General features: G+C 43.8%; 1 protein-coding gene across 1 annotated transcript in view; it reads left to right on the top strand.

Moving 5' to 3' along the window:
* The window catches only part of LOC135254592 (zeta-sarcoglycan-like), a 163,776-nt gene extending 144,327 nt beyond the window's left edge, over nt 1-19,449 (top strand). Inside the window, exons 7-8 of the mRNA XM_064334881.1 lie at nt 10,059-10,182; nt 17,028-19,449. Coding sequence (XP_064190951.1) covers nt 10,059-10,182; nt 17,028-17,219 — 316 coding nt within the window. The 3' untranslated portion in view covers nt 17,220-19,449. The remainder of the gene's footprint in view (nt 1-10,058; nt 10,183-17,027) is intronic.
* Nucleotides 19,450-20,783: the final 1,334 nt, after the last annotated feature.

Genomic DNA, 20,783 nt, shown 5'->3' with positions numbered 1-20,783 from the left:
CGTTTATGACAAAGGAAGATCGCGCGACGCCTTAATCTGCTCAGCCGCCGGAGTGTGAAACGGCAGGTGCGGTGTTGGGTTCCGCCCCGCGCCGTACGCGCGGCGCACACTCGCGTCGCGTGATTGATGATCGCGCGCGCGGTCCTCCGAGTGTCATCGCCCGCTCTGGCGTGTCATCACTCTGCACCGCTACAAGCACCAGGTCAGACAAACTGCGGGGGGAGAACAGCTCAATATCCCCTTCAGGACCAGTGGGCGGGGGTCTGGGGTCTGGGGTTAGGGGTCAGGGTTGTTGCTCTCTGTTTCCCTATCTTTTTCTTAAAGGATTTCCTTTTGTTTTTTTGTTGTTTTTAAACGGAAGCCTTAATTGAAACTGCAGTTTAAAACTTTAATATCTGGACTTCAGACACATTCCAACAAGCTATTCTATTTTTTTTTTTCAAGGCTATGTTTTCGGATAAATGAATTTATTTAAAATAACAATTAAAGGGCTTGATTGTTTAAATAAAAGTAATATCCTCTCCACTTTTTTTGTAATCTCACTGCATCTTGGTTCTCACCAATGTGGATGGCAGTGTAGTGTAACGGTTTGGGAACTGGGCTTGTAACCTACAGGTTGTGGGTTTGATTCCCAGGCAGGACACATCTGTTGCAACCGTTGAGCAAAGTATGTAACCCGCATTGCTTCTCTATATCTCAGTGGTACCCCACCTTGTTCCTGCAGATTTACCGTGCTGTAGGTTTTCATTCCAACGCTAACAAAGCACGCCGCGTTCAGCGGCTATGATCTTGCTGAGCTGCTAATTAGTAGAATCAGGTGTGCCAAATTAGGGTTTAAATGAAAACCTACAGGATGGTGGATCTACAGGCACGGGGCTGGTTATCACCGCTACAAATCCTGCGGTGTCAATTGATGCTATTTAAAAATGCAGAAAGCCGTGTTTTCTCTGGGTAAGAGCACCTGCGAGACGCCTGTATAGCAATACAATGACTCACGAGCATAAACTCCCCTCCATTTTGGATCCTCCTACCATGGCTACCACTTTCTCCCTCATTAATTGTTAAATTAAAAGCGCTCATTGTGTAGTAAATCAATCAGGTACATTTTCGTCATTTTTTTTTCCCTTCACCGATTCTTATGTTCATTAGTGCTTTATTAGCTGTTGATTTGAATCTAACTAATTGGCTTGGTGTAAAATTAGTCTGAGTCTAGAGTGGTTTTTGAAAGCTGGTTTTAGAAAGGCTTTTTACCCTGACTCGCTGAAAGTGGCAAATTATGCCGTTAAAGTAAATGGAACATGTAATGGTTTGATAGAGTCTATTAAGGGCTAATGACGTATGTTATAGTCCTGCAGAAAAAAAATTTAAAAGTCGCCTCATTGAAATTCAAAGTAATACTACTCCTATTAAAAAAAGGATTTCAACCCCCCCAGAGTAAAGTTCCATTTTTAACTTTTGTATTGTTTTATATTCTTTCAACTGAAAGTAATATCGGTTATTGTAAATAAACTGGTGAGTGGTTGTGTTATTCCCAAAACATGATATGATACGGAAAATAAACTGAGTTGTTGCTCTTCAGTCCTGAGGTGGAGTCCGCTAACACGACATCAACTCATGAATCCGCCGTTTGCCTGATGGAAAGGATTGTGATGTGCTCAACAGAAAGAGTTCCCGGTCTCCTATTTTCTTGGGGTGTTGAAGCCCAAGTTATAAATCCATCTAAAACAAATCGACGATGTTCGTTTTGCAAAGGTTTCAACTCAATCAATTTAATTAATTTATTCATTATTTTTTGGTTTTTAAAAGTAGTTTACTACACCTTGCTGGCCAGTTCCCTTGACAGTTAAAAGCTAGCACTGGCCGAACCTGGGAATGAATGTGGCACCTTCAATGCATCATACCTTTTGCGTTGTTGTTATATATATGTGTGTGTGTGTGTGTGTGTGTAAAAATCACAAATGTTGATCTCATTGGTCAGGTGTTCAGTTACTGTCCTGGAAGTGCACATTTTCAAGTGAGTCACACGCATTAAGTGTGGGGACATTTATAATGCCCGTCCTTGTAAGTTTCCTTCATTTTGCTCTCTCTCTCTCTCTCTCTCTCTCTCTCTCTCTCACACTTTTTCCTCATTTTCCTCAATTTGAAAGACTTGTGGGGAAGGAAAAAAAAAATGTTAAAAAAAAAAAAACTCGAGAAAGTTTAAAAGCTGAATGTGTTTCCAGGAGCACATTCACTCTCTGATAGGTTGAATTTCTCGCTCAGTGGCTTCGAACCCATTTCCAATTTTCTCACCCATCGCCGTAAGGACCCGCTTTTCATTATTCATAAGCTAGCCTCAAGACAATGAAATATTACTTGTGAACGGGATTAATTCCGCAAATTGTTTTTCCGCCAACCCCCAACCACCAACCCCCAGCCACTGTACGTTTTCACAGCCTGTGTTGCTGCTTGATTAGCTGAAGGCTGTAGCCTTTGTCGTGGCCCTAATACGGGCATAATTACTTTGTTGTTGTTGTGTACTGTCGGTGCCCCCACAGGGAGACCTGAGCCATCAGACTTAATAGGTTTTTCTCCTCAAAGTTGAGGCGAGAGCGGTTGTCATTGACGACCGGCTAATTCCGCTGGCTAATGCCGGACGTAATGAGATGAAAATTGATCAGCCTGCCGGCTGCCGAGAGGAGGAGGGGGGGCTGCGATGCAGTCGATATTACCTGCACATTCTTTTTGTTTTTGCCCCCCCCCCACCATTGAAATAAGCAGCTGTATGACAAGTTATTAAACAGACAAACAAAAAAATAAATAAATAAATACAAAATAATTGAAGTTTTGGTCCTTCCCTAAGTTAGTGAGCAATCATGTTCTCCATGGCTTGCGTCTGTAAATGCTAATAAGAGACACCTGGCTGGAGAGCTTCTGTGAGGACCTAGCATGTTAAATCTGGGAGCTGTTTACACCTTTTTGATTGGTGTATTCATTAATTCAGTTTATGTTGTGTTCATTTATATTTAGTCTCAAGCTCCTGTTAGGTACGTGTTAATTATATCGGATAGGCTGCTCGTGATTTTTCTGTGAAATGTGACTCAGGGTGGATAGCACCGCAGTTGAGATGTGAACATACTGAGACATTTTATTTTCTTCTCAAGACTGGCTGATATTTCCCCTCATTAATAGTCTTGACCAAAAACCTCTGTTGTGATTGATGATTACAAATGTTAATAACACACAATAGTTGTGTGAATTAAATTACTTCTACTAATATTACAACAAGCACTGCTGCTGTTGTTACCACTACCACTACTACTACTACGAATAATAATAATAATAATAATAAGAACAATAATAATGATTATCATCATCACCATCATCCTTATCATCATGTATAGCCTGCCAGGTCACGTAGTAGAGGCAGAACAAGATCAGGCTTCATACGATGTTAGATACTATCTGCCTGTAGGTAATCAGAGCACTAGGTACAATTTAGTCTGAAAAATGGCGCACATTGTTGGGCTGAATGGCCTGTTCTCATTATTATGTTATATTATGTAGTACCTTTCATACATGTTTGTATCACAAAGTACTTTACAGAACTATTATAGCACGTATTCTTCATTTTGTATGCTACCATGTAAAGGAATTGTGAGAACGCCAAAATTGTGAATTGTGAGAATGTCAAAAGGTCAGAAATGAGTGATGGAGAAAAACAGGACTAAAAGGTAATCGGTTTTTACATTACTGGCATTCAGGAGACCTTATCCTTTTAGCATTCTTATAACTTTTAGCATTCTTACGTTGCGTCCATTTTTAGAGCTGGATATATACTGAATTGATTCAGCTTAAGTGGAGTACCTTGCTCAAGGGTACAATGGTACTGTCCTACCTGAGAATCAAACCTGCAACCTTGGGTTTACAAACCCAGTTCCCTACCTTATTATTAAACTCCATGGCCACCCATGTTTTCCTTTAGCTTACAGCTAATCCCCTTCCTCAAAAAAATTGTCATAGGTTTGTGTCGCAGTCTACAGTCAGTCTGTGAGTAGACTTGTCCTTTACTGTGAGATGTAATGAAATCATGATAAACGTATTGTTTGAAAGTGATTTGACATTTAGTCAACCACAGCTAACGCAAATAGAGAGTAGTTTCAGAGGAACATAAATGAGGTTATTAAAATTGACAATCACACGTGAGAAATAGTGTGCCTGTTTCTCGCTTCAATGTGCAAAGATTACAATTATTAACATTGATTAAGTCTATTTCTTGGTCTCTTGATAGAATGAGTAAGTTGAATTCCCTTTCCTCTGAATAAAATAGAATGGTTATTAGCAAGCACTGGTGTCATTTAAAAGTCACTATGTCAGGGGTATTGGACTCCAAAGAGTCCAACACCTGCAGAGTTTTTTTTTTTTTGTGTGTGTGTTTTCGCACCGGTGCTATAGTACACTTTATTCCCACGACATTGACTGGCTGCTTATTGGAAGAAAACAAACAAACAAAAAAAAAAAAACCCACAGACGCTGTGCCCTTCCTGGACTCGTATTTGACTACTTATTGCCCTATGTGCTGGTTTGAAAACAGTTCAGGATTATGGGAAAAACGACAAAAAGGATTTATGTTCATGGGCAGTGTCCCTCATTTTGAGCGTCCCTCATTTTTCTGTTATGTATTCTTGGTAAAAGCGGGCGTTCTGATGGGCGTCGTCCCAGGTCGGGGTGAATTTGCGCTGACAGTTTTAGTTCTCAGAGCTTTGTAAAGGCTCTCCTGAGGTCGCGACACGGAAGGGTTTTTGTGTTTTGTGTTTTTTTTTTTTTTTTTGTTTTTTTTTTTTGGCGGATCAGCTTTCCGTATTTCATCCAAGTTTGCGGCGCTGAGAGCGAGGCATCCTGGGATTTTGGCACCGCTCGGCATTCTGGAGAGCACCGTGACTGATTTATGGAGGAAAAGCGGATTTCTTAGACCAGACGGGGACGGGGACAGTGGCGGACGCTGGGTGGGGGGGGGGGGGGGCGCTGGGGTGGGGGGGGGGGAGTTATTGCTCTGTTAATGTGCTCATGCTCATACCGCCAGAAGCAGTGTGTATTCGGACCGGCTCCTCGGTAGATCTCGGACCCACATGTTTGCTGCAAAGCCCACAAAGAATAAAAATTTGAAATCAAATCACTGTGTCAACTAGCAGGTCAGTTTAAAGTCATGTGAGAAACCAGCACAGAGAGCTGAAGGCTTTTTTTGTGCAAGAGTGCATAAATACGGATGGATAAGGGCATAAATAAGAGTGGATATACATAAGTGTTTTGGCATGCTTGGAATTTCCCTTTAGAATGCATGATCTGCAGCGTGGGCGGGGAGAAAGGTCATTATGCCCTGTCGAGCCCTGCTGAGCTCTAAAGGTTTCATTTGAATCTTGGTCCGGCTCCTGGGTTTCATACCTGGGTTCTCTTTTCTCTTTTCTCAAGGCGAGTGGTTCAAGCCCCGGGCACTCAAAGCCTCTAAACCTGAGCCAAAATGGCCGCCCTTCATTAAACCTTTGAAGAGTAGGTCTTTTAGAATGTTTTTTTTCTAAATTCTAAGTTCTCAGTGTTCAATTACCAGTAGTGATTGTTACATAAGCGTAAGAATGCTCAATTAGGAACATTATAATCACAAATCCATATGGATTTACAACGTTAAGTGTAAATCCACACATGATATAAATAGAGTAGAGGCCCACTTTGTAAATTTATCTCCAGCGTTGATAAGAACAGGTTTGTCCTCATTGCTTTCATCGGTTAGATCCTCCCCACTCCCCAGACCCTAATAGATTCGGTAATTTGTACATGTAGGGTAACAGTCCTTTTGAGCAAGTGGGCATTGCTCTGAATCCTAAACAAACAAGCATTTGGCGAGGCCAGACTCTTTACATTATCATGCTCTCCAAACTCACGGCACGCCTTCTGTTGGTGACATATTAAGAACATCTGCTCTGTTTTTCAGGATAAACAAGGAACGTTTCTGTCAGAGCCGGCTGCAAATCATAACAGATTGGAGTTTCTCTAGTTGATAAGGATGAATTGAAGCTTATTGAGCCATCAAACACATTCCTTCGCCTATTTAGCATGACCGAATCTATATCTCGTTGGGGGGAAATTTTGAGTAGCAGGCATTTTCTAACAGCAAGATTAATGTTGATGGTGTTCTCTGGGAGAGCCCCATACCAAATTGACTAATGTCATAAGTTTTCATCAACTGTAGAATCTGTGTTTAGTGAGGCTGCAAAGTTGTGTCCAATCATGTGAAAGTGCATTAGGCTGATTTTTTGTGCCCTCCTCAGGCAAGTGCACACACACACGCACACGCATGCACACACACACATAAATGCACACGTTTACACGCAGACACACTCACTGTGGGCTGTCGTATTGATTTTTTGTTTTGCTGACCGCCGTTTGAGGGTGGAACGGTTCATTTCGCGAGGCCAGACGTGAACCTTTTTGCAGAAGTAAGGACCCCGATATCCGTGATCCACTTTCGGCTGCGTCAAAAAAACAAAAACAAAAAAAATAAATTAAACGAAAAACAGCAAACCACTACCCAGAGTACTCAGACACACCCGCCCGGAAGAAAAGCGAGAAAAAGCAGGAAGTTCCTGTCTGAGGCCCCCTCGCCCTGCTGAAGGGGTCACAATGGAACGGCCCGACAAAAGAGCAGAAACCGGGAAGATTGATTTCTTTTACAGCGGCACTAATTTAGAGAGTCCACGGGCGGCACCTGACATCCCATTTGCCGATGGCCTTGACACGCTCCTCACTGGGGCTGCTCAGAGCCTCCGCAAAAGCAGCCCCAGCGGACAGGGGCTGTCCATACCCGGACAGGACCAGCCGTCTTACTGTGTGTGTGTGTGTGTGTGTGTGTGTGTGTGTGGGGGGTGGGTGCGGGTGTGTGTGTGCATGTATGTGTGTGCGTGTGAGTGCGTGTGAGTGCGTGTGCGTGTGTGTGTGAGTGTGTGTGTGTGTGTGTGTGAGTGTGTGTGAGTGTGTTTGTGTGTGTGTGAGTGTGTGTGTGTGCGTGTATGTGTGTGTGTGTGTGTGAGTGCGGTTGTGTGTGTGCAGGTGGGGGGTGGGGGGGGGCTTATCCAACACATCAGACAGCCTGTGCTCTGCCTTACTCTCTCCCTGTTTGAATGCAGGATTAGTGTTTGCATACCTTGTGAGATTAAGCACAGATGCTTGGAAGAGACACATCGCTGACTAAAGCAACATGCTATCCCCTCGCCCTCCCCCCCCCCCCATTTCCCTGCAATGTGCCCTATCTGTGTGTAAACCTCAGGTTTATTTGGGAGTCAGACTGAAGGACAAATGTTGATTGCATCCAGGACATTGTGTGTAGGTGTGTGTGTGCGTGCGTGCGTGCGTGCATGTGTAGGTGTGTGTGTGTGTGTGTTTTTTCATTGTGTTGTGATGGGGAAAAGGGGAGGTTGGGAGTGTAGATGCTTTACCAGGAAACCACCGCAAATCACAATGACAGCTCATGATCTTCGGTGTAATTGTTTGGGTTTAAAAGGGGCCCTTAATTTATTTTTTATTTTAATTTTATACATATATATTTTTTTTAATTTTATTTATTTATTTATTTAAAAAAAAATTTTTTTGGGGGGGGGGGGCGGGGAGGCAGGAAGCTTTCTCAGGTATCATTCTGAAGGCTGTACGAAACACCAGCCCCTCAACAAATGAAGGCCACTGCTTTGCTTCTACCTTTCAGTATTGATTAAATTATCAATGATGGTCCACGGTGCATGAAATTACTAATTTAAAAAATATATATTATTTATTTTTCCAGGATTAGACTGCCATTAGCCATTTTCAGAGCCACATTTCATGGCGGACAGGTGGCCGAAATGTAATTCTGACCGACACCAAGGATTCGTCAAGAAGTTACGGTTTATGGATTATTGGGCATCGTGCACAGGAAGTCGCGAAAGAGCGCAGGCTTGCTACGCACACGCGGTCTCGCACACTTATTTCCCACCTAACTGCCAATCAGATTTAAGTACCTGACATTACAAATGCAACAGTTTTCCTTCAGTGCTTCCTTTAAACCAAAGAAATCTCGGAAACACAATTACTCGGATAAAAGCTATCTGACTCGCTTTTCACCCCCACCAGAGTATTCCTTCAGTTTTTACAGCTACTCTTAAGCAGGTGAGCATGAGATTTTTTTTTTCCCCCTAGAAATTCATGAAGCAATTTTAGTGCTGTCCATTTGCCATTTCAAAGCACTCACAAAACTCATCGGCTTTAAAATGGCAAACTCTATCATTCTCTAAACTTGGGAAGTCTTAATCTAACTACCTGACAATGTTGCTGTAAAGCCTCTTGGAGTTCTGTGCATTGAATGAGTATATATATATATATATACACACACACACACACACTGACAGGTGACAAATTAAAGGAAAAACCTAGAGAAACCTAGATTAAAGAAAGCAAGAGGAAAATGTGGAACAGTGACTAAAGTGACGTCTGTATTTACAGTAGGTCTATGGGAAAGACATCAGCAAATAGGGTCGGAAATTGTAGTTGAAAGTGTACATTCAATGGTCATGCATTAGAGCGATATGTAAGGATAAACAGAAGAGCAACTCTCTCAGATGGCTGAGAATGTCAATGCAATGTCAGCAAGAACAGTACATCAACAACTACATAGAGAGGGATATTATAGTAGGGTTGCAGTGCATAAACCCCTCATTACAAAAACTAATGCACATTTGAGAGTTCAGTGGTGCAAAAACCATAGGCATATATATATCATTTTATTAATTTTATTGGTATTTTTGGCAGCCTTTTCATAGACGACTTTAATTGCATCCCCATCCTGTCCTTTGCTGCCCTGCGTTGTCCGTAGGCTTCTTCATAGAGATTTTTTAGACCTTTAAAAAAACAAGTTTTGTGTTGTTGATTCATTGTTTTACTTATCTTTTTCGCGGGAACAAATAGCGCTCTGCATAATATTTTCCTCCGTGGCACTGAAGGTCGTATCTGATGTCATTGTTGTGAGAGACATGAAGGAACCCAGCCCGACTGGAATAATGAACAGAACTGATAAGAGGGTAAAAAACGAAATAATAATAATAAAATATCACTAGTACAGAGCCTGTCTTTGAGGCTGGAAGATTTGAACTAGAAGATTTCCTTTTCTTTTTTTTTTCTTTTTTTTTTAAAATAGACTTTATTTTAAATTATGGAAAGGTCATACAATATGCAATATATGACGGATCACCTATTCAATTAACCCCCTCCCCAAAGACATTGATTTCATTTCAACTTTTCAACTTTAGGGTGACAGCAAACAGGGAATTTTTCTTTGGATTTTCTTTTGGTGGAGGGGGAGGGGGTACTAGCAGTACCACCCAATGCAACATGATGATACCATATTACCATGTGATGTCTTCCCAAATTGGGGGGGGGGCGGTCTCCTCCGGGATCGATGTCCATGCCCCTCCTTGTTTTGTGTGTATTTGTGGGTGAGCAAGGGAGGGGGAAGGCCATTTTGGGTGGGGACATCCCAATCATTGGTCACATTGCTAAGAGCCAATTAAAAGGTTTTTGACTTCTTACAGAGGCTTATTAATTAAAATAACTGTACAATTCAGCTTAGATAATATTCTAGGCAAGAGTGGGGATCCTTGTGTGGCAGTGGAGAGCCTGTTAGTTAATTGTGCTTGTCTGTCTGTGTGTGTGTGTCTGTCAGTCTGTCTGTTGGGTAGTGACGGCAAAAAGGTCAATTAATAATGATGTCCTTGACAAGCACAGGTGCATTCAATTAGCGCATTCCATTTTACAATATGTCCAAATTACACTAAAGGCGCTATAAACATAATTCAAATGGCCGACCCTAAAATGATTTTCCTCAACTTTCAGCACTGTGGATGCAGCGTACACACAAAGCTCCTCCCATCTCTTCTCCTGTCGGTCCCAGTGACCTGCGCTGCCCAAAATGGAGAGTTAACGCTTCACAGTCCCTTCCCAGAATTCCATCCTTAACGTCCTGTTCCGTCTGCTCACCCCGATGATGCCGCTCGCCCTTGCAGGCTGGAGTCCCCGACCAGGACCCTGGTGATGGAGGCCCCCAAGGGGGTGGAGATCAGCGCGGACGTGGGGGACCTCAGAACCACCTGCCGAAAAGACCTGCTGCTGCAGTCCACGGAGGGAGAGGTGAGCCCGCTGCAGATTAGCGGCTAAACGGCGCATCAATCACGGTAACCTTGTCCTCCTTTTTTTTCCCGCTGACTTTGCGTATCTGAAGGAGGCGTGGGCGGGGGGGCGAAGCTCGGAGCCGCCGCCCTTCCGCTGCGTGCCTGCCCCCCGGGCTTGCTCGTCGTACCTTACAGGGGCGCGGCGTTCCTCATCGCGTTCCCTCGGCCTACCTGTGACTCACCTTTTTATGTCCACGGAGAAGCTGAAAATCAGAAAACTGCCTTCTCAGCTGGTCAAGCTCGTTCACCAAGCTGTGTTTTCGACACTTTTTGGCTGGTCAACCCGGTGTTCGCCAGCTGACCAGCCTGTTTTGTCAGCTAGTCCGCCGGTTGTCAAGTTAACAGAGGGTCTAGTTTATAACTTTGGCTCTACATTGCAATACAGTCTTCTGCCCTACTTCACATACGAATCCTGACAGTACAAACACCCTCCTCTAATGTCGGGGGTGCGTTGGCTGCCAAAAGTAGTGATGCGGGCAGGGGAAGGGTAGGCAGTTTGTGGCGCCGACTCATCGCCCCCCTGCGAGGCCGCGTTTGAGGAGTGCAACGGGTTTGAGCACGGGGGGGGCGCCTCACCCTCACCGAGTCCGTTAAATCAGAGCGGGGAGCGGGCCGGGGCGAAAATGAAGTGTTTCTGAGCAGCCGCGGCGCGTCGGGGGCGGTTAGCGCTCAAGGTTGTCGTGTGACATTGATTCTCCCTCGGCTCAAATTTGTGAGCGTGTAGCCGTGTAGCTTCCGCGCTCCAGGACCAGCCGGGGCCTTCAGTAACTGGAGAGGGTATTTAATTAACTTCCAAGCGGTTTGAGCAATACATCATTGTGTCTGTCACTCGGCGACACAAAAAAAAAAAAGAGGGAGGGAGGGAAAAAAGAAGAAGAGAGTTTTGCGCTCGGAGCATCAGCGATAGCTGGAGTCTGCCTTCAGCGCAGACAAAGCCCCGTCAATTAACACCAGATTTGACACAAAGTTATGGCGCCATTTGACAGGGAATTGTCCCAGCGAAAATGAAGTATATACCATGAAATGTGAGTGTTTTTTTTTTCTTTCTTTCTCCCACCTCCTCATGTTTGAGTTTTGTCAGCACAGGGCTTATCTTAACAGAAGTGCTGGCTAAGGCCTTCATCGCCCCTACCCCACCTCCTCGCAATCTGTCCATTCGTCTTCCTGTTGACGACATACGTCACTTCCGGGTTGTAATTATGTGAGAATAACAAGGCGTAAGCGTTGGTGGTGTTGCTCATTGTAGTTTTTCTCACGTCTGGTTCCTCTCTTGGGACGACGGCAGCCCCAGAAAAGCAGGAAGTGAAGTCGTGAGAGGTCCTCCAATCATGGGCTGTGAACAGGAAGAAAGCTACGTTAGGCGTCGCTCATAAAAAAAGAAGAGATTTTGATCTGAAAGGTTTTTTTTTGCTTTTCCTAGTAAAGGAAAAATGAATAAAGGTGTCAGGGACTGGGGAAATGAAAATCGATGTTGTCAGGTTTGTTTTCTTTTTAAAAGTAGATTTAAACGCTGAATCCGCGGCATGATAGGACCTGCTGCTTTTGGGCCCTTAAAATCCAAATCATATGCAAACCAGAGTTATTTCTTCTGGAAGAGTGTCTTCCCATATAAGTAGGAGAGGTGAATTTTATTCTCTTGTGTGATATAAACTCTTTATATTCAAGTACCGATATTGAGGTCTTATTCACTTTGCAATGATTGTTGCTGTTGTTGTTGTTTTTGTCGTTGTACAGCCTACTGCTGAAACTTTCGGACTATTCTCATAGGCAACGATCTTGAAAAACGACTACCTCTGAGTATGGTGTGTCTCGTTTACAGCTCGCACAACAGATTGCGAGCTTTTCAGAAGCGAGAGAATATCAGGAGGCCAGACGAATCCTCGATATATACGGGGCTAGTGAGCCGACTGAACGCTTTCGTTTCAGCTGGGTTGAGGTGTTTGAATTAATCGCCGAGCTCTCGCCTCAATTAGAGCAAGTCGCTGACCGAACTGCTGCTCTGTCTCCTGCACTGCAGTCCCTAATGGCACTGAGATTTCATGCCGATGGTTGCTTTTCACAATACTTTAGGCCAGGGATATGATTAATGTCAACATATCAAGTAGTAGTAGTATTGTAGCCTAGCAACGTGCACTGCCTAGCAACATTGGATGTGGATGTCTACATGGGACTTAACTGCGCCTGATCATATTTTTTAGATGGCGCAACGGGTGTATTGAACTCAATATCGGACGTAGCTCCTATAGACTTAACAGTTAAGCTTTTTTTACATCCAGCTGGTGCCTATCCCAGCGTGCACTGGGAAAGAGGCAAGCAATACACCCGGGACAGGTCGCCAATCCAACGCAGGGCACACGCACCACTCACACACTCACACACTCAGCCCTACAGGCCATTTGATTTTGATGGATTTCTTTTATGCAGCACCTTTGAAAGCCCTCAAAGTTTAACCTTTAATCTCTACCATTAATTTTTTTCTCAGTTCCATGAAAAGTGCAGCTGGCATTGAGAGTCAGTTCAATAGGATGAGATTATAGGAGATATATTGTGAGAGAGCACAGAAAGTTATATATGTTTTGGGGGAAACATACCTGGAACAGGTTATGTATAACCATATGTAATGACACTCGATATGCTGTGAGTTCACCACATTTAACTCAATGTGCACCACGTCTAATATAACCAGACTGGATTGAGAGTGCCCTGTTGGTGTTCTCCAAGAATGAAATCATCTTAACATCACATTAATGCATTTTGTTTCCGTACCATAACTCATCAGTCATGCGTGAAAATGAGTGCGCTAATTATGTTTGTACTCTGGTATTTTCATGAAAATGTCAATGAATCAGCTAAATGAATGTTTTGCAGACAAAATACGACAGCTGTTTGATTGAACAAGCTCCAGACTTGCGTTTGGCTGGCTTAATTAAAAAAAGCAAGGTGGCTGTCCATGTGTGGCCTCCTATTCAGGAGAATATTACTACACTTGATGATTATGAATCTGAGCTGAGAGAACGAGAGAGATGCTTCTAGAAGAAATCCAGAATTAACGTTATCTGGTGATCCCATAGGATGTCTGGATGTGTATCTGTAAAAATCCTCAGTCATAAAGATTCAGTTCATCAGTAGGGCCTACTGTGATTTATAAAATAAATTTGCCCAAAAAGCCATTATATCCTCCTAAGACCCAGGAATTCATTTCACCCCTGTAGGAAACATTAGTCTCTGGGGTAAGAACCATATATTCTCCTATACTGAAACCTACACTGCAAGGGACAGACAATAACATGAAATAAATAATATTTTTGAGAATATTTTCACTGAAACATATTTTTGTCATCCAAGACACTTGCATTATGTCAAAAAAGTAAATACTTAAAGGGGCAGTTCACCCAAAAATGAAAATGAGGTATGTTTTCACTTACTCTGAGTAGCACCTGTACATCCAGTAGAAGTAGTAGTTCTTAATGAAACTGTGCACAAATTGAGCTCTCTGGATATTTGTGAGTAAACCCAGGATTACATTCGGAAAGAGGCCTTGCTGCTGAATTTTTTTGAAATGTAAATTTTTGCCGCTTTGAGGCCGCAGGAAGATGGACCTGCGAGGTCTATTTTATCGGTTTGAGCTGCGGTGTATCCAGGAAACTTGTCACACTTCAGCGAAACTACCTGGATGGACAGATACTACCTGGTATGAACATCTTAAGTTTAACATTGCAGATCACTGGAGGCTAAAACATGTTGGCTGAAAGAAGGCATTGGCTACATCATACAAACTCCTCTACATAATGGCAAGTACACAATTCAGAAGAAGTGCCCCGTCACTACCTTCCCTCCTACGCAAAGAGATGGAGATTTGACTGAGAGCTGTACTTTGACTTTTCTCTGCCTGGAAGTTTGGAGGACCTGAGTGCAAGTTGACATTGTATAATTTCACTTCCTCCAGAGCACTTTCCTTAACTGCAGCGTGGTTTTTTTTTTTTTGCTTTATTGCAGTGGAGGAGAGAAATTGCATTGCTTTAGGGAAGACTGCAGCTTCAGCAAACTAAACTAAACAGGAAATTGTATTTTTGTTAGTTTAACCTTGACTCATTCTCATATCGTGCAAACTAATATTGCATTTGTACTGTAATAAGGGCGAAGGCAATGCCTTTGGTCCGTAATGCAGCCCAAGGAAACGTACTAAGCTCTGCCCCATGATCCAGAGTCGAATCCAGACGATGACAGAGCCAGCCGTGGCACAGGACACCCACGGTGCCTTGCATTAGAGTGCCTCGGGGGGGCTGCAGTCTACCTGCAAAAGCTGCATATGAAGTGCAACCCTCCCCTCTAAAAAAGGAAGAAAAAAAAGACAGTGACAGTGATGATATTCTGCCACTCTGGGTTACAAACACAAAGTGGCAGACTCAACCTGCTCCATCTGCTCCAATTAAAAACCTAACATTAAAACTTGTTCCCATGGCGAGGGACCTACGACCCTGCTCCTCTTCCACCACCACCACCTCCGCCGCGTGTCCTCCTCCTCCTCCTCCCACCTCCTCCTCCTCTTCCGGGTGCGTCGGGAGAAATCATCCGTGAAAAATGTTTTGACCGACCGTAATTACAAGTCCCACTCGTTCAGGGGAGCGGGGCTGCGGAACGCGGTCTGAAGGCATCAGCCGGGCCGCCGCGCGGTGACAGAGGCTAATGCCGGGAGACAGTTTCATTTGGGAGGTGTCTCAGCTCCTTTGTGCTCTGAGCCTTGTTGTGCTCCCCCACCGCTCCCCCAACCAAAACAAAACAAGGAGGCGGGCGAGGCATCCCTGCGGGCCGATCTCTCGGCGCCCGAAGAGGACGGAATTGGAAAAGCCTGCAGATGTGTATATATACGGTTAGGCGCGGTAAGCGAGAGGTCCCGACTCTCTTCCTCCTGCGCGATGCGTCGCGGCTAGGCGCTAACCGAACGGTTGCGTGCTCCGTACCTCCGTGGCGGGGCTTGACCCTGTTGTGCGTACGGCGTTAATGCAGCAGCTGCCTCTGCTGGTGATCCGGCGTTCCGGTGAACGTCCTGGGGTTCAGCGACACGGAAACGCAGGCCTCTCACCGACGCCCGTGAAAGCGAGCGTTGTCCCGCGGAGCTCTTTCTCCTGAAAGGCCCGAGTGAAAAACACACCCATGGTGCCTCTGTGCTCAAGTGGGAAATACGACAACAACAACAACAACAAAAAAACAAAGTCTAACCCAACTTTAAGCTTCGGTCAAAAAAAAATGACTTGGCATGCGTACTCTGTTAGTAATGTTTTGCTAATTTCACACACCAGAGCAATTGTAAGAACATTCTTAATCAAAGTCCTCATTCGAGGATTTTGGGTTGGGGGGGGGTTGTTGGGGGCCGATGGGGGGGTGGGGGGAGGGTTGAGTGGCTCTGGGCCTGAAGCACGACCGAAAAGCAGACGCAGCCCCTTCAGCCCTCGTCAAAGGAAAAGAAAAGGCCGTGAGTGTTACAGCGGGCGTCGCTTATGATTTATTCCGCTGCCAGGGTTGTGTCTGCTGCCCGCGTGCGCGCGCGCTGTGTTTGTGGAGATATGCCCTGTCAGGTAAGAAGATAGCATTACTTACGTTAATTGGTTCCCTCCTGTCAGCACGTCGCCCTCCCGTTCTCCCCCATTTCTTATCTCTCTTTATCCCCGAGATGGAACATGAATAATGTGCAGGCCCCCCTTGATGAGATTAATTCGCGGCTTCGGAACCGCAAAGCTAGCAGAAATGGATGCACTTTAAGAAAAAAAAAACAAAAAAAACATGGCTTTTATCAAATCAAGTTCATCTTCAATCCCTACCCTGTCTTAAATATTCTGTTGTAAATAAATATATGTATTTATTCAAAAATGTATAATGTTTGTTCTTTTTTTTCTGGGTCACACCATGCAATTGTACAGTACGTGTGTGTGTGTGTGTGTGAGAGAGATACCTGATAAACGGTGTATACTTCAACGAAAACTCTCAATAATAGCCGTTGTGGTTATTTTGCGCGCAATCCATTTTCCCCCAAGCTGTTCAACCGTGAAAAATAAAAATGGCGGGTTGAGGTGCCGGGGTATTTCCACTTCACAACGGGCCAGTGCAAGGGCTGCATATCATATGAACAATTATAATGGCTTCGCCCGAATCCACGCCGCTGATCAATGGGTGTGCTAGCCTCGGCTAGCTCCAGGAGGGCTTTCCGTAATGGATTTCTCCTCCACCGGTCGGCACCCGAGAATTCAAATAGATTTGGGCAACAAAAAAAAAAAAAAGATGTGCCGTTAAACACCGACTGAATTCATTTTTATGTGTCAGCTTTCATATTCAATGTTTTGTATCTGCTGCCACCCCCCCCACCACCCCACCCCACCCCACCACACACACATATATTTTCCCTACCAGCCGGTACCATGAATTCAAATGGATATGGGCATAAAGGATGTGTCGTTGAAAGCTCCTGATTTCATTTTTATGTGTCAGCTTTCATATTCAATGTTTTGTATCTAGGCCCCCCGGCCCCTGCCCCCCCCCCCACACCACACACACACACACACACACAACCGCCGGGAATCACTGTTTCAGGTAACCCATGCTTGCCCAAAGCGGAGGTAGTCATGGCAACTAGCACGGTTCTTAAGGAGCCAAAGTAGAGTTGTTCTTTTGTTTTTTTCTCTCATACCTGGACATTGTGCACTGTGCGGTGGGCGGGGGAATTACGGCTGAAAGTTGACAACATGGAGGTTAAATAAGATTTAAATCATTCCTCTTTCCCCCCCCTTCCTCTCTGTCCTCTTTTCGCAGATATTTTTGAACGCGAACACAATCCGACTGGGGAACATCCCGCACGGCACACCGGCGACGCCGCTGGGGCCGACGTACCCGAAACTGACTGTCTTTGAGCTGTGCGTGTGCCCGAGCGGGAAGCTGTACCTGTCCCCCGCCGGGACGGGGTCCACCTGCCAGTCCACCAGCAACGTCTGTATGTGGAGCTGAAGGCGGTCTCCATGTCCTCCACCAGAAAAGCCTTTGGTACAGTACTGTCCTCACAACCTTCCTGGCCCCGCCCCCTTGCCTCCTGTCCCTTTTAACCCCTCCCTCGATTGCCCTTTCTCCGCCCCCCCCACACCCCGCAAACCACACCCCTTCGACCCCTCCCCTCCAGTCGAAAATCAGGAATCGCAGAAACGCTACCAGGGCCTGTTCCCTCTTCCTTCCGGACCGTACAGGAGCAAAAACAGAGCCTCTTTTTTATTTTTGTAAACAGACTTGGAAACAGAGATGCTTTGGTGGAGGGTGGGGGAGCGAGCAGGCGGGGGTGGGGCTACACAAACCAGGGGAGCGGAGAGGTGTGCACACGGAATGTCCGGAGGTTCCCGTATGAACTGTCTACGAGAAAAGGAACTAAACAAAAAAATAAACACAGGTGCCTTTGCTAATGTCGGTGAAGCACATCATTTACGGCATATACCACTCTCATGGTTGGTTTCACGAATACTGACTTCACTATCTCTCTCTCTCTCTTTCTGTCTCTCTGCATAAGGACCGATTTTTTTTTTTCTCACGAATTCCCCCTTTCTCTTCCCTCTGAATGAAATCCACGTGATTCTTCTACAGTATGCATTTCTTTACTGTTTTACTAAAAAGCACAACTTATGCCATGTATATAAAAATCCAAATAAATGATAAAAAAGTTTAAAAATATACAGGTTTTTAAAGATTCTGTATCTGAGAATGCTCAACGGTACTTTATAATATTTAGTTACCACAGTCATGTATATTTTTATGTGTTTGCTTTGAGGGGTCAAAGTATTCCCAATCAGTCTTTTTCTACAATTAATATGTTAAATATTGTGTAAAAAAAATACCTTTGAAGTTATTTCTGGGGGACTACTAAAAATTATTCTGTTGATCCCAAGAACAGGCAGTATTTTCTTTTGTTTTCAGTTCCAACAGGTGGCAACCAAATCCACTTCTAAGATTCATACACGATTTTCCTTGCATAACTTCCAACCTCAATAAAAAAAGAAATTAATGAAGCATATAATTTGTTAACTCTGTTAGACACAATAAAATTGGTATTTTATCCAGTCGAAGGAAGGTGAATATTTTGCTTTGTCAACAGTGATTCAGAAAGTGTGTCAGGCAGGACCGCGCGGTGTCCCTGGGGACATCGTTAACGAGGAAGAGCGAATGATTAAACGCATGGTGCCGTTTCACTGCAACCACAACGCGCTCTCCAAGAGCGGGCCTCCCACCAGAAACGTGCGACAGCACACGCGTGTTCCAGTCTGATTTGGGCCACGTGACCTGATTTGGGCTATGGTGACCTGATTTGGGCTATGGTGACATCTGCCCACCGGTGTTCCAAGGTTGAGGTTTTGCACTACCCCCTAGTGATTTTCACCCATTTGGCTGGCAACAGAAACAACGGGGTTGCGCTCGCTGGAAGAGGACGATTTCGAAAGAGATCGATTCGATCGAACTGCCGTAACAGCGGAAGTTATTGCTATTGGAATTCATTGAGGATTTCCCTTGTTCAAAACCCTACTGCCTGAATTAGTGACGAGTGGCCTGACCTCAGCCAAGATCACTTCATAACTGAACTGACCCCTTTTTTTCCAGCAGGTATGCTTAACAGACTGAGTACATAGACTGTTTTCCTGTTAGAATAAAATTGCACATGAAAGACACACATAGCGTGCATTCTCATTTGGACTAAGTATAGCTCTCACACTAAATCCCTGCATGCACCACAGCTATATGTTTCTGACTTGCTGTTGTGCTCAGCTTTACTTCTGTTGTTTATGGCATATTATTTATGTACATACTGTTGTAAATAACGTATTTTAAAATTATTGGAAAATATATTTTCTTATAATTCTATGCAATGTCTTTGTAAGATTATTGTAAGACCGCAATATTACCAAAATTACAAAAAAAGCTGTGCTTTTCTTTTGCTTCTCTTGTTTTATCTAACCATTCATATAGGTTTGGGGGGAGACAGGCAAACACGTCAACCCCAATATTTTCATATGAATTAATTTCTCCTCCCCGCGACCCTGCCCAGGATAAGCGGGTATATATAATGGATGGATGGATGGATGGATGTATTTCTCCTTAATTATGGACTAGGTGGTCAAGCAGTGTGTCTCCCCCAAAGCTGAAATGAAACATATGCTTATACATTCAGAATTGTGAAACTTGGGGAAAAAAAAAATAATAATTCAAGGAAGCGTTGCAATGGTGGAAAATACTGAATAAATCAGTACTATACAGATTTCCTAAAAAGAAATTGAAGTTAAGAACAGGTCCACTTCATTGGTTTTATTTTCATATAACGTATAATATTTACACATTGTTAGATGTTCCTCTGAAGCTAGCAAATCTGATGTGGCGAGCTAACCTTCCAAAACATTTGAATTAAATGATCTATTGAAGGCCGCCACTGAGTCAGCCAAAGAGATTTTGAGATACTACATTTAATTCAAATTAAGTGTTTTGAGCTGAAGAGATACAATATGAACTAGTTACCTCGAACAATAGTTCCCTTTTCTGAAATTTAAGCTATTATGAAAACACTTGCCCTTGTCCTTACATGGTACTGCTGCAGATAACTGCTGCCATCCAGATATTTCCCTGTGCACACAATGTTTTACAGTTTATTCTCTGCCAAGGTTTGTTCTGGGTTGCTAGATCATTGTAAATACTAACAGTAGATAACAGATAGATAACGCAGTTAGCACTGAGCAATGCAATCTGCTACTACAGTACCAACCTGAAGAACCGTATGGAGAGCAGAGCAAAGTGATCTCCATTTCCTGCTGAAGTCAGGTGACAGGACATGACACAAGCAATGCACTGGAAACACGGAGGAGACTCAAACTTCCCTGGAGAACCACAATTCCTAAGCAAGCGTATAATTCAAATAATGGTGACATCACAAGCTCTGCATGCCCATGTCCAGTGCTAACCTATACCTCGACTATTTGGTATTCCCATGTGAGCAGGTGAAATATCACACTCGCATGGGAACAGTATAAGTCCTGAGCTGTGAGGCACTGTGTAAGACAAATATGATACAAACAAGTTGACACAAGCTGATGTTGGCCTCATGCAGCTGCATCAGTCACAATCTTTATTGGTATGTGCTCAGCTGATGAATTACATTGTCACGGTTTGTTAAAAAGGAAATTAAGGCTTGGCTGTTGGAGTGTTCCCTAAATATTCGGCTTTTGTAAAAAAAAAATTAAAAAAAAAACTACTGCTATAACAAATGACATTTCCATTTGGGATCTTTGCTAATTGTAGTTATGTGATTTTAGTTATATGCCACATTTGTCATTGATTGTGAAAACACTTGTCATTATTTCCACTTTGTATGAGAAAAAATGTTCTTTTTTTTGGAAAGATGAGTACCTTAGACATTGTGTTGACATTGTTAAAGTACAACATGTACTTTATTTAAAATAAACTACATGTTTATTGGAAAAAAAACCTAAATAACAAATGTGGAAAAACAATATTAGCTAGTTAAAGTAAAATTAATTGTTAGCTGGA

The sequence above is a fragment of the Anguilla rostrata genome, chromosome 5 (genome assembly GCF_018555375.3).
Source record: "Anguilla rostrata isolate EN2019 chromosome 5, ASM1855537v3, whole genome shotgun sequence".
NCBI lineage: Eukaryota > Metazoa > Chordata > Actinopteri > Anguilliformes > Anguillidae > Anguilla > Anguilla rostrata.
This window is presented reverse-complemented; position numbering and strand designations above follow the sequence as displayed.